The 14,306-nt window shown below is 47.2% G+C and overlaps 1 protein-coding gene across 1 annotated transcript in view; it reads left to right on the top strand.

Annotated features, from left to right (window-relative positions):
- The window catches only part of ITGA9 (integrin subunit alpha 9), a 347,591-nt gene extending 333,826 nt beyond the window's left edge, over nucleotides 1-13,765 (top strand). The window contains exons 27-28 of the mRNA XM_043442046.1: nucleotides 1,496-1,615; nucleotides 13,263-13,765. Of these exons, the coding sequence (XP_043297981.1) occupies nucleotides 1,496-1,615; nucleotides 13,263-13,361 (219 nt within the window). The 3' untranslated portion in view covers nucleotides 13,362-13,765. The remainder of the gene's footprint in view (nucleotides 1-1,495; nucleotides 1,616-13,262) is intronic.
- The last annotated feature ends 541 nt before the right edge of the window (nucleotides 13,766-14,306 follow it).

Raw genomic sequence — 14,306 nt, 5'->3', positions numbered from 1 at the left:
CACCAAGGGAGAAACAGTGAATGATCCACTTAGTTGACAGAGTGTCTTTAAAGAGCCACCATCAGCCACACAGTCTATGATGTACTAGTGACCAGCTTAGAGTGGGCCTTCGAGGGTGGCTAGACCTGAGTTCAAATCTTGACTCCACTTGAGCTAAGTGGCCCAGAGCAGGACGGTGCTGAATACCTCCTGGGGTGATTGTGTGAGTCAGACAGAGATTGCAAGGATAGCACAGAGCCTGACACAGAGGAGCATACAAGAAATGTTAGAAAGAGGGAAGCCAGGCCCTAAAAATATAGCATAAATGGTGCTAGGCTATATCAGCTCAGTCCTGGGCCCTATCACCATTGAGGCTTGAGCAGGAGAGCAGGACCCCTGGACTTCCTGCCAGGCAAAACATCAACTGGCTTCCAGGGTTGAGCAAGGTTTAGGTAGGCTTCCCCAAGGAGGGGCTAGACATTCCAAGGACACGGACCAGGTTGGACAAAGCCCTGTGGCTGGGCCAGCCTGTCTGCCAAGGGAGACAATGGCTGCCCAGAGCAGAGATTTCTGTCTCTTCAGCAAAGAGGAGCTTGAATGGGACCATGGGGTGTTGGGAGGATTGGCCACAGAGAACACGATGGATGCTTTGAATTATGCAAAAATAAATTCCACTGTGACCAGTGGGGCAAAAACAGAGCCAAAGGATGCAGTCGGTGTTGAGCTAATACATGTTAAACAGTGGCAGGAGGGTGTGGGAGCCCTGATTCGTGTGTCAATTTCAGGGGTGTAAATACTCTCGTGATGGACCATTTCAGAATACCGTAGTAATGTCCTTAGATGTGGAGCTGGGAAGAGAGGCACACCGTTGGCATCATTGGAATGAGCCAGCACACCACCGTGGTTCATAAAAGTTGGAACAGCTTGCCTCACTGAGACATGGGCTCTGAGGAACATATGATTCCCGTTGGGGACCAGGGCTTAGCTCCTCAAGTGAATGCCTTCAGTGTCCTAGGCATCACCATGTGACCCAAGGCAGACTGTGCCTAGCCCTTGAGATCTACAGTCTCCTAGGGAAACTGGCATTAATCCAGTAATTACACTAAGTCACACGGTGCGCTGAACACTCAGGAGTCCTCTCTTATCTGGAGGGCACACCCATGTCCTTTGTTTTCAAAACCCATAATAAAACGGAGACTGTTATTGTCTTTTCTGAATCAAGAACATAGTACCTCGTCAAAGTTTTTCACCACGCTTACATTCACTTCGTGGTATTTAAACCAAGATTGTTGTCTTTACAAGCCCTTCAAGAATTGAGACTTCAAGTGCCTTTTCAGATCCTAGTGAAAAACCCATCAGAATACCACCAGAAAAGCGTTCAACAGGGTCCGTTTTATAGCAACAGCAGTCTGGACGCATCTCCGCGGTTCAGCCTCAGTGTCAAGCCCAGGCTGGGCCCCCTCGTGCGGTGGGTGCTTCTGTTGGGGAGCGAGCTCACTCTTGCCTTGCCTCTCAGGTGGTCTTCGAGGCGTTGCACAATCTGGAGCCACGAGGCTACGTCGTGGGCTGGATCATTGCCATCAGCTTGCTGGTGGGGATCCTCATCTTCCTGCTGCTGGCCGTGCTGCTCTGGAAGGTGAGTGGAGATCGTGGGTCCCCAGGGAGTCTCCGCCCGGACGCCCCGCTCTCCTGCCTTGCTGGGGTAGAGCTCCTCGAAAGAGGTTTCATGTTGGAAGTTCCTTCCTGGAGCAAGGTCCCCTCCAGGCAGTGAATGGAGTCTTGACTCATCATGAGGTCATTCACACCTGAGGACTGGACCACTTCAGAGGGAACCCCAGAATTTCACCCTCTTCTTCTTGGGGCTTCCCTAGCAGAGTTGCCACCAGTCCTAACACAGCATGGTGCAAGCCTCCCTCCTAACCAGAAGCTTGGCGAGTAACAGCTGGGACCGGGATGTGGATGGTTACCTTGTTTACTTGTCATAAACGTGAGAAAAGGAGCTACAGAGCCACTGTCTGTTCTTCTCCCATGTGAAATACGGGAAAGATTTCCACCCAGAGGACTGTAGTAATGGAGACAGACTATGCGTCCAGAGCGCTGCCCAGGTGTCTCCATCAGAAGTTCTCCCAGCCCTATGGGCGTTCATTTGTAGGTGCCCCAGGTGGCAGGCTTTCCCTGCCTCCTTCGACAGGGAGCACCTGCTCATCCTTCACATCTCGCCTCTTGTCACTTTCTCAAGAAAGAGGGGTGTTCTCACCCTCACGTCTAGGATAGTTCCTTTGCTCTGCACTTTGCTCTCAGGGACCTGGGGCCCTTGACTTCGGAGCCTCTGTATTCATCAATGACGGTTTCAGAGTCATTATCTGAGGAAGGTCCGCCTCTTCCACTGGAAGGTAAGGTGCCAGCTGAGTGGGGTCCTGTCTCTTCTCCTTCCCACCGAGTCCCCAGCTCCCAGAGGAGCACCAGGGACTGCAACTGGGGCTTCCTGACACCAAGTTCCTGCTTCTCTAGTGTTCTGGGTTTCAGAAGCAAGTGGAGACATCCTCTTACATGATTTTGGATGGATGCTTTAAATGAAAAGGATTAGTTTCTTTGGGATTCCAAAATAACTTGTATTTCTTGATCAATCATAGAAATAAATCAGTAAGAAAAAAAGTTGTCAAGTACTCAGGAGCCCTTAGCCTAAAAGTGACCATTTATGGTCCCTTTACCTTTTGACCTTTTTCTCTACCTAATAGACCAGGCATTCTCATAGCACCTACTTATTTTAGTGCATTAAGTTCTCCGGTAAAATACCTAACATGTTTTCAAGTGCAGGACATCTAAAATGAAAGCAATAGATTCAATTATCAATCTGAAAAATATATATATACTTCAGGGTATCTAAGAAGTCTAGAAACAGGAAAAATAGTGTCTTGTGGTACATTTTTTCAGATTGACATTTGGACTGATTGCTTTAAATTCAGAGATTCTTCACCTAAAAAGTGTTTCAGGCTTGAAGAAAGATACATTGAACATATCACTTGAAAATAAGTTCACTTCGGGTTCCCATGCTTTGAAGGCACCCCTGTACTGTGTCAGAGCCTCGCTGTCTCTGAACGCAGAGCTGTGAACATTGTTCCCCGTTTTTAAAAGCCTGTGTCCAGTGCTGTCCTTGGCCTGCAGTTGTCGGCAGATCCCCATCCTCAGATGTTGGAGTTCAGGTGGTTCCTGGCTTCACACTTCTCATAACTGCACCAGTGGATATGCTTAGAGCCAAATATTTGCACAAATCTTATGTTATGTTCTTAAAAGGAAACTTTAAAAACAGAATTACTGAGTCAGAAGAAGTGTGCATTTTAAGCCTTTTATTACATATTGCCAATTGCCCTCTATAAAGGTTACACACACAGTGTATTAGAAGTGCCTATTTTCCCATATATTTGCCAGGAGCGGATATTACCTTTTTGAAAAAAAAACCTGTCCATTTGTTGTTTGTTTAATCTTCATGGCCAGATAGATTCTTAATTCTCCCTTTTCTCCAACTCCAACTCCTTCCTGCCAAGGCGTCTGGTCTGTGGGTAGAGAACAAAGCCAGCTCAGTGCTTGAGATCTGAAGACAACAAGGGCTTTGGGGTGTATGTGTGTGTGAAAGAGAGAGAGACTTCCTCTGTCTTTGTATGAGCATTTTATTTATTCATTTTTTAAAATTATATCACACTGTTGCTTTAGTTTGTATTCCAAAAATTTCAAGTAAATTTAGACATCTTTTATATATATATATTTGTATTTTACTTGCTTTTCTCTCTCTCTCTCTCTCTTTTTTTTTTGGTTACTTTTTGACCACGAACTGTGGCATGTGGGATTTTGGTTCCCCAATCAGGGATCTAACCTGCACCCCCTGTATTATAAAAGTGCAGTCTTAACCACTGGACCGCCAGTGAAGTCCCTTTGTGGACATTTCAGAAGAGAGGAAACACTGTCCTCCATGGCTGGGTGCATGGGGCCAGACAGGGACGTGGGATGGGGAGTGTGTGGTTGTGCCCACCCCCTCCTGTGATGGGAAGGCCCTCCCTCTGGCCCCCACTTTGCTCTGCTGCTTAAGAGCACCCTCTCTCCTGAGCACACACTCCCACCTCCTTCCAGTTGTCATCTGCTTCGCTTTGCTTCTGTTGTGTTTGTTTAAAGAATGTAGTTGCAGGAGAGGGTGTCATGGGATGGCCAGCACCCTGACGTCACCCAGTTGTATGTGATCCAAAGAGCCCGGGTCTTAGAAGGCAGATACCACTCTCTGCCTTGGACTAGCCATGAAGGGGTAGCAGTCAAGGGGCCTTCACCTGGCAAGGTCGCCATTAGTGGGGGTGGGAGGAAGGGTCTAGAACAGTTCTGAGGAAGCTGGCACGAGACGACATGTAGGTCAAACAGCTTTGCTCACCATCCAAGAGCAGTATTTGATTTCAACTCATATTTATTGAATACTTGCTTTGAACCAGACACTGGGCTAGGTGCCTGCATGCCACAGTGATGGTGACTTGCCTTGAATGCGTCTCCATCGAGCATACAGACTGTAAATGTAGTTGAGGGTGGTGAGTGCTGGGCAATGAGTGTTCTGGAAACTGTGAAGAACACCGTTAATTCCCCTATCCCCCCTCCAGGGGAATGAAAAGGCAGAAGAGTGCAGCACGGTAGATGAGGGCGCAGGCTTTGCAAGCTGACAGATGTGGACTGGCACCCTGGCTCTTGCCCTTGCCAGCCATGTGACCTTGGGAGAGTTGCTTGCCCTCTGTGATCCTCAACTTCCTCCTGTGTAAAACGGAGACCCTAATATCCAGCTTGAAGTATAGAGGTAACTTAGACCAAATGCTTAGCACTTACTAGAAGCCCTCAGTTATAGTCAGAGGACATTTCCCAAATGAGGCATCGTTCAAGTCTGACCTTGGATTTGGTTTGAGTTTTCCAGGTGGGGAAGGACAGATGGATATTCCATGTGGAGAGGAGAGAGATCTGGGGACAGGGTTGGGGTGAGGACAGTCACCGTAGGGCTGGCTGGGAGACTGGACTCCACCAGCCCCTTCCTTCCCCATGTAGACTCAGGGCCTCTCCATGTGGCCCCTCCAGAAGAGTGTGTTACATGGTGGCTCTGCTCTGGGAGAGCATAGTGAGAGCTGCCAGTTCTTTGAGAGGCTGGCCCACAACCGGCGAGGCGTCATCCTGCTGTATTCTGTTGAAGCAGTCACATGCTACCCTAGAGTCAAGGAACAGGAAATAGACCCTGCCTCCCAAGGGGAAAAGCAGCAAAGGGTTAGTGGTATCTTTTGTCTATCATATGCATGCTGTTCCGAAATATGGGTGAAATCTTAATCTTTTTTTTAAAACTCACTATAACAAAGGACAATTCGCCTAACTGGACATTTTGTTGTTTTAAAGTAGATGAAACCTCATTTCTCTTCTGGTGTCATAGATAAAATTATGATTGTACTCCTTGGAAGGAAGAAAAAGTAAACCTCGATGCAGGGTTCATGAACACACTTAACATTCAGAGTGGGTTGTCTGTTCAGGCAAAGTGACAGTGCAGTAAGGAGCTTGGCAGAGGAAGTTCTTTAAGAAAAATATTTTTCTCTTAAAGGACTAACTAAATGTAATGACTTTATAGGACACTGACAAGGGCAAATGAAATGTAGGATTATTTTGAAGACCTATATATTCCTAAAACTTCAACTACAGACCTCTTTTTTAAAATTTATTTTCTTGAAGTGCAGCTAATTTACAATGTTTACAGTCATTTACAATGACTTACAATTTGCATTTCTGCCATACAGTAGAGTGATTCATTTATTTATGTTTATATATATACTTTTGCATATTCTTTTCCATTATGGTTTATCACAGGATCTTGAATATAGTTCCCTGTGATATACAGTAGGACCTTGTTGTTTATCGATCCTCTGTATAATAGTTTACATCTACTAATCCCAAACTCCCAGTCCTTCCCTCCCCTATCCCCCTCCCCTTGGCAACAAGAAGTCTATCTATTCTCTATCTCTTCGAGTCAACTATAGATCTCTTGTCAACTCGGATTCCTATGTCTGTAACCTAAGAAAAATTCATTATGTATAGAGGTCTAATATTACATTGACAATCCAGAAATCTGTTGACTAATGGACCTGATATTTGAGTTAGATGGGAGGGCTAAATGATTCTGGCTTATTACCGTATTTCACTTATCATTCCCTCCAGTCCTTTCAAGGAGAGAGTCACCTAGTTGCCGCTGTGAACCAGGAAACACTTCACTAGGGCCTTTGCAAGTGAGCAATATTCAAGTGCTCTTCCCTTTATCAAGCCACATCTCTTAAAGTTCCCTTTGCTGTAGCTCCCGACACTGCTGCATGTGGTTGCTTGCCAGTGCCTTGAGTTCATGAGCCCCAAATGTTGTTCTCCAAAATGTACGCGGATGATGACTTGGTACTAGAAGTGAACAAGGCAGCTGGCCCAGTGCGGACGGACTTTTTATGCCACACAGGCCTGCAGGTCAGCATGCTCTATGTTTGTGAGGTGGCCAGTACCTTCACTCAGCAAACAGTATTGGATCCCTGCTAGGTACCCAGCTCAGGATGAAATGGCAGAGGTAAGAAGTAACAGAGCCATCTCTCCATCTTGAAGAGTCTAGGAAAAGCAGTTAAGTGACCAGAGATGGTGACGGAGCCAAGCGTGAGCAGCACTGGGCCAGGTGAAGAGCCTGTGCTCCTGGCTCCTCCTGCAGCTCACCATGGTGCTACCAACATGCCCATCATCCCCTGTTTGTCTGAAACAGAAACCCCTTGTAGGGTCAGCAAATGCCTCCTCCAGAGCCAAGCTCCAGGCTCACTGTCTCGTGCTCGCCCCCTTCTCTGCCTCTGGGCAGACCCCAGGGCCTTCCGGAAGGCTGGCCGCTGGCATGTCAGGCACTCTCTCCTGCTCGGCGGCAGCAGATCCTGGCTCTGACCCAAAACCCACCACAAGGGGCCCCCCGCTAACCAGATCCTTCTTCAAATTCTGAAATGGATCCTAATCAGCTTTCCCAGAGCCAGGCTGCTAGCAGACATTGGGAGCCATAATTTAAACTTTCTGTGCGAGGATTACAGTAGCCTGCCAAACCACCATGCAGGAAGAAAACTTTGAAATAGGAAACTCTTTTAAGGGAGAAAAATTCAAATGAGTCCCCTCTCCTTTCCTTTGGCTCCTGATTGGTTTTGAAATGGCCTGGCCCTGGGGCCTCCTCAAGACAGTCATAAAGGCCTGTTTATAGGAGGAAGTTTGAATATTGTTCAGATGGTGTATGGTACTTGCACCTTTAAGGAGTGCCTTCAGCTCATCAAGCCAGCCTTTGAGTCAAGTGGTGGCAGAGTAGAGATACTGGGATGCTTTTACTTCAAGAGGAAAAGCCTCACTGAGGGCTGCAGGCTTCTCTCTCCTCTTCTGCCTGCTTCCTTGTACAGTTTGCCAAAACACACAGGCCACCGCTCAGTGAAGGAGGAAACTGCATCCTTCTCTACTGCTTCCAACCCGGGAACCATTCCCCTCCCTCCTCCTGGCCCCTTTTGCCAATGAGATGGCCTGGAGCAAAGGGCAGTGCCATCGCCAGGTCAGAACCATGGCCAGCCTCTTCCCAAAAGGCCCAGGACCTGCCAGCTTTGCCTGCTCTCAGATGTTGTAGAGCTGGGCCATGCAGAGGGTTTGCCACCCTCTTCAGAAGGACCAACTCGAGCCCTCCATCAGCCGAACCTGTTGTAAGAACCTGCTGCTCCAGAGCTGACTTTGGGCACCTGGTTTTCACTGGAGAGCATTGCTACAAATCTCAAGCAGAAGCACTTAGAAAAAGAAATCTGTGAAAAGGCTCAGAGGCTGTGTAGGTTTGGCAGCCCTTCCGGGAGTCATTGAGGGGTTATCACCTTCCCTCCAGCTGGGCTATGAGAACCCTTCCTTGCTTCTCCTGCAGAGAAAAAGAAAATGCACAGACACACACATACACACTCCCCCTTTGCACTGTCTCGATTGAAACCATGTGCCAGAGACACTCGGTGGAGACTTATTTATGTTTGGAAGTAAATATTGGGTTGATGTTGCACTGTTGACATCTCGAGACAGAGACGTGCTATGTAAATAGTCAAGGAACTTGAAAGGGCTGATAAACATGAGGCTGAGTTAGTCCAAAGAAGGAGTATGTCTGAGGCCCTTGGAATAGCTACCCAGGAGGCATCCTGAAGGCCAGGGAGGAGCGGGTGGGGGTCTCCCTAAAGACCGAGCACCATGGGGTTGTTCAGCTGTCCCTCACTCACCCCAGACTGGGCTGGGAAGGAGGAACCTGGTGCTGCATGCTGTGGACCCCAGAACCCAGTGATTCTCGCTTCTTCCTTGGCCCCAGTCCTCTCTCACAGCGTCTTCCTAATTAGGGCTGTTTCCCTGGGAATTTTCTGGCAGGTTTTTTGATACAAGTTTGCATCAGAAAGTTGCGTGAATCTGTCAGAAGGTCTGAGGGAGCCGCCCTGTGGTACTACAGGCCCCTTCTGGACCAGCACAGACAAGAAGCCAGAAAACCCCCTGTCCCTCAGCTTCCAGCGGAGCCAAGTTTGGCTGGAATCTCTCTTCCTGTAGGGTTTCCATGAATGTTTCCTCTTCTACAGACAGATCAATTATAAACAGAATCTTTTGCCCCTCAAGTGCAAAGCAAGCCCTAGAAGGTTCCAGGAAAAGTGTAGGAAAACACAGACTCCACTGGCTTGGCATTGAATGAGGGGCTACTTAGGGTCTGGTTTAACTCATCATGGATCATTTCCTAGCACCCTCAGCATGGGCTCAACTGGCCCCGAAAATCTAAGTTTGTCTAGCATCTCTTCAAGATTTTCCCCAAAGTAACCATGAGCACTAGTGAGGGTAAAGTGTAGGCCTGCTGCAGGGGAGAAATGCCTTTGAAGTCTTGATTTATCTTTGTGTTTAATAAGAGTTTTAGACTTCTTTATACCTTATAATATCTCTATACTTTAATATAAAAATTCAAAATTTAATATTCCCAAAAACTCTTTGTGAAAAATTGATACTGGGTAAGGACTTTGTGCCCTGAGCCTCCTGCGTGTGAGGGCTGGGTACACAGCTGTGTGCTTCACAAGCTGCAGTCCCGAGTTTGCTTTGGGGGCCAACATAAAAAGCCTTCATTATGTTTCAGGGCTGGCAGAGTTTTGAGAATGCCTTCCGTCTCTTGGGCAGAGACAAAGACACTGGGGCTTAGAGCCAGAAGGTGCCCTGCTCTGGGGCCCCAGCATGAGCAGTCATCAGAACTCCAGGCTCCCCATGCACTACCTTTCCTGTCCAGCCCTTCTAAGTAGGTCCTATGGCCTGGCGTGTCACAGTTGTTTGGGGGACCATGGCTTGGTAAACTCAGAGCGTAGGCTGTGGGCTGTCTGTCAAAAGCCTGAAGGTGACAGTCTCTTTTTCTGAAATGGAGTCCGTTTGATCACATAAGAAGCATTAGTCTGACAGATCCATCTCTAGACTGTATGGTACCTCAGTGCATGCATGCATGCTGAGTTGCTTCAGTCATGTCCGACTCTTTGCAGCCCTATGGACTGTAGCCCATCAGGTTTTTCTGTCCATGGGATTCTCTAGGCAAAAATACTAGAGTGGGTTGCCATGCCCTCCTCCAAAGGGTCTTCCCAACCCAGGGATTGAACTTGTGTCTACCTGCGTTGTCTGCATTGCAGGCAGATTCTTTATCCGCTCAGCCACCTGGAAAGCCCATGGCACTTCGGTGCAAATGAGTAAATAGCTCCCTGTCCTCCAGAAGCTTTACTTACATCTGTCAGAAAATTCAGAAAATCTGATTTTGTTAGAAAAGACACTCGTCTGCCATCTGCTGGAAAATAGTTGTAATAAATTTCACGTCTGTGATATCTGTGACATGAGTGGTACCCCCTGATTACTTACATGCAGTGCGCAGCCTGTGCTACTGTGCCCAGCACTCCCTGGTCATGAGAGTGGACCATGTTTTAAGAAATTGTCTTTGGGCTCCAGAGGAGAAGGACAAACATCAGTGGCAGCTCCAGCCTTCCATCTAAGAAACTACGCACAGGTTGTATTGGGAGCAGGGCTCGGGAGACCCTGCTGCACTGGAGTGGGGTGGAGAGTTTGCAAGGCTGTTTCTAGGAGAAGCTTTACAGTTACTGCCAGTGGGTGCAGAGTTTTCAAGGCTAATGCTGACTGCACTCCACTTGAGAAAAAATAATTCCTATAGGATATGACGCCGTCGCTTTGTTGGTAACAAGTGTGACACACATAAACTTGAACTCAGAAGAGCCACCTCTGAGAGTCAGAGAGAGCCGAGTGAACCCAGAGCCACCTTTAGAGAGTCACTCTAAATCCTTGCTCGATTTCACACTCTGCATCAAATCCGCATGCCAGCATAACACAGCTGTGAGGAAGCGAGCCGACTTTTTGTCCCCCCTTAGAGGTGAACAAGACAAGTCTGTGCAGCAGGACTGGACACAGTGATGCTCTTTCCATCTGGAACCCTGTCAGCTGCCCCGCTGCCACCCTGCCCGCGAATGTCAATCCATTCATAAATCAGACAAAAATATGGAATTCTGTATCAGTTAACTCTTGCTGTGTAACAAACCGAAGTTTAGGAGCTAAAAAAACAACCACCATCTGCATAGCTCACAATCCTGTGAGTTACACCAAGCTTGACAAGGCGGTCCTCCCGTCTTTGTGGGGCTCACACCCCACAGCTGCAGGCAGCTGTCTGGTTCAGGAGGGCCTCAGCTGAGTGGACTCGTCTTTCAGCAGCAAGACCGAACTCGTTCACATGGAAGCCAGGCAGGGGTCTGAGAAAGCAAGCGGGAGTGTGCATGGCTTAAGTGTGGAACTGACAGGGCATCACCTCCCTTGTATTCAACCATCAAAACAAGTCACAGTGCAGATTTGGGAAGCGAAAAATAGCCTCAGTCTCCTGATAGTGCTTGTTGCAGAGCCACGGTACAGGGCATTTTTGCATTTATCATTGGCGCTAAGCAGAAGTGAGATGCTAAGCTCTGGAGATAAAAAGCACAAATCCTTAGGAATCCTAAATGTGAAAGATAATAAGAGAGCAGAAGACAGCTAAAGCTCTGCTTGATTGGTGCCACTGTGGAGATATGTTACATCTTTGGAGTTAATGTGAGTAACCTAAGATCACTGAAACATCATGCTATCTGCAGGCAGAATCCTGTGCTAAAAAATCTTATTCTCATGTAACATCCAGCTTTCTTTCTACCATTATGTTCTCCTCAGTTCAGAAGGTGTGCATGACACACTTGCTCTGTTAACCACATCTTTATCTTTCAAGAAGGAGATATCAAGCAGTAACTTCTTGAGAGACATTTCTACAAAGTCTTTGGTTGTTTTGCTGGCCTCCTGTGGCTATGCTTAGAGAATGGCAACAACGATCTTTTTCTGATTCTCCAGAACACTCAGGCCAAGACTCCTTTCTACATTCCCTTGCAGAAGGAAGAAGGTGGTAGAGATTTGAGGAGAGAAAAGTGTATGTGTGGGGGTGTCAGGAAGTGGGGTTCTGACAGATGTGGTCTGATGCTGGGAAGATAAGGGAACTCAATGTCTGTCTGAAGAATGGACCTTGAGGACCAAAACTCAGAACACAAGACCCTTGCCAGCTGTTCTGTGGAAGCTTCCACTCCCCCCCGGTCATCAGTCTGCACTACTTTGCCGGCTGCTCTCAAAGGGAACTCTCAGGACTTCCTTGGCCATGTGGGTGGAGGTGACCAGTGCTGTCTTGGCAGCTCTCTTAACAGTCCTCATCTTCAGCTGGGCCATAAGCCTCTTTCAATGAGTAGGAGGAAGATGCAGTGAGTCAGAAGATGCTGGGTTCACAGTGAAGAAGTGTGATGACAGATGCACAAAGGAGTTAAATGTGCTCGCGAGTGTGGGTTTGCTTAACAATTTGTTTAGGGCGAATTTGATGTGTACATCCCCCATTGGCAGCAGACTGCAGAGATTACTAGTCTCAAAGGTCTTCAAATATGACTGTGAGAATTATATGCCAGTGACAGTGTGGTAGCAAAAACCTGCAGTGCAGCCTCCCAGCAGTGAGCCAAGAGTGCATGTCTGTTTCATTTCCCCTACTCAAGGAGATCAAAATCAGGATTTGGGGGCAATTATTTATTTGGAAGACAATCTCAGGGAACACAGACGGGGGGCCAGGAGAGGGAAAGGGCAAGGAAGGAAGCTAATAAAGGATGTCATCAAGCTGGTTACCACTGCAGGCAACTTCCATGGAGCACATACCTCACTCAGGGTTTCGCACCCAAGGAGAGAGGGAGCTGGGGTATTTGTACACCCACTCCCATCAGTCATGTTTAAAGGCAGATACAGGAGGACGTCTGACCTCAGAAACAGAGGCCATGAACACTGGGGAGCACAGAACAAGAGATGCCAGGTGTTCCTGAGCATGGGGAGAAGGTCAGCTTTAGACTACAGAAGGTCACTGTTCTGTGGCAATAGTGCCTACACTGTCTGTGCAAGTGGAATCCATCTTGCCATATGTGAAAAGCCATGAACATTGGAAGGAAAGATCTTTTCAGAACTAAGCTAAGGAAACTCCCATCATGGTTCAGGAGGAGTGGCCGGTTCTAGGGAGACACACACTGCCAGTTGTGTGCACAGCAGCCCACTAGGGTCACAGATTGGAGAGAAGGATCTAGAGGACAGCAAGGTAGGATGCAGACCTGAGCACACTTTTAAATGCCTACTGTATGAGAGCAGTATTTATCAAATTGTTCACCATGGCTAGTGTCTCACAGGATATTAACCGATTTATCAAAAGTTAAATAAGCTTGAGAAATACCAAGTCCCTGACTGCTGTCTCAGTCCTTTCCTAAAAGGGTTAATTTGATCCTCTGCTGTTCTCCTGTACATTACAAATCTCTTTAAAGAATACATTGTCTCCAAAATTTATTTGACCACAGAACCTCTTTACCCCCAAACAACCTATGAATAGCTCAATAACTAGTGTTCCCCAGCACAGAGTTGGGGAAACACTGGACCAGAAGTACATTGCAAGGAACAAACAGCTTATCCTAAGAAAGCCTTCAGGGAGTCCATGCATTTTGAAGAGTGGCTCCATGTAACATTTCTTCTAAATCAGCCTAGTCTGAGGAGTTTTCCAGGCCTTCCCAGCACTGTAAGTAGATCATGCCTCCTCCCGGGCCAGGCAGCTTTGGAACCAAAGCAGTTGATTCTCCAGCATCTCTAACCCAGCCTCTCCTCTTTCTGCCTTTCAGATGGGCTTCTTTCGCAGAAGGTACAAAGAAATTATTGAAGCTGAGAAGAACCGGAAAGAGAATGAAGACAGTTGGGACTGGGTCCAGAAAAACCAGTGACCCGCTACCCCACCTCGTGACGTGGCCCAATCGTTCGCCTGTCGTCCCGATCTTTGTATCTTCCATATTTGGAAGAAAGAATCTTCTCCAGATTTTTCGGAGGCCCCACGATGCTGTTCTTGTCCTCATTCTCTCAAGCCCAGGTGGCAACCTGCGGCAGCCACTTTGGCCGGGTCGCCTGACTGGAACCAACACCATCTCCTTTTCCAGTTGAACTCCGAACTTTGGAAAGCTGGCTGCAGAGCTGGGGGATATTTATGGATGCAACAAGTGTGGTCAACCCTCAGGGGAAAACTGTTAACCTAAAAGTATTTTTATAAATATAAGCCTTTTATACTGATTATGTCTTTATATTTGTATCGATGTTTTATTATTTCTATTAAATGATTATATAGTTCACTCAAGCACTGATATCTGGCCTGAAATCTTGGAAATACATGTACATTCATACAAATGTTAAAGGAAAAAGATCTTGTTGTACTTTGGAATGGAACTTGCTGTTAAAAAAAGGACTTGCAGATGAAATCATCTGAAGAAACCTCGTGTGATGAATCCATCAAGCAGGTGGTGCTATATATCAACTGCAGTTGGGGTTGACCGCGAAGACATTTCACGTCTTTGTTGCCTGGAGTCAAGTGTGAAGTAATGTGCTAAGGAACCAAGAGTGTTTTTTCATCTGTACCTTTCATTGGAAGAGTCCCAACAGGAATTTGGATGGAAAAACCTGATTCCTGAGGCCTGTTCTCCATCACCTTATAGAGCAGGCATTTCACCCTCCTTTCACTTGGATTAAGACATGAAAGACTGGAGCAATGCCAATTGGTTATCTGGTAAACCTCAGAATGGCATCTCATCCTGGACAAAGTGCATCAGAGTCCACATACCACCAGGACTAAATCAGTGGCCGTCAAGCAGAGACTTGTGTCTGAATGCTGTGATGTGTTG

Source organism: Cervus canadensis, chromosome 22 (assembly GCF_019320065.1).
Source record: "Cervus canadensis isolate Bull #8, Minnesota chromosome 22, ASM1932006v1, whole genome shotgun sequence".
NCBI classification, from domain to species: Eukaryota; Metazoa; Chordata; class Mammalia; order Artiodactyla; family Cervidae; genus Cervus; species Cervus canadensis.
The sequence above is the reverse complement of the archived record's forward strand: the minus strand, read 5'-3'. Positions and strand labels throughout refer to the sequence as shown.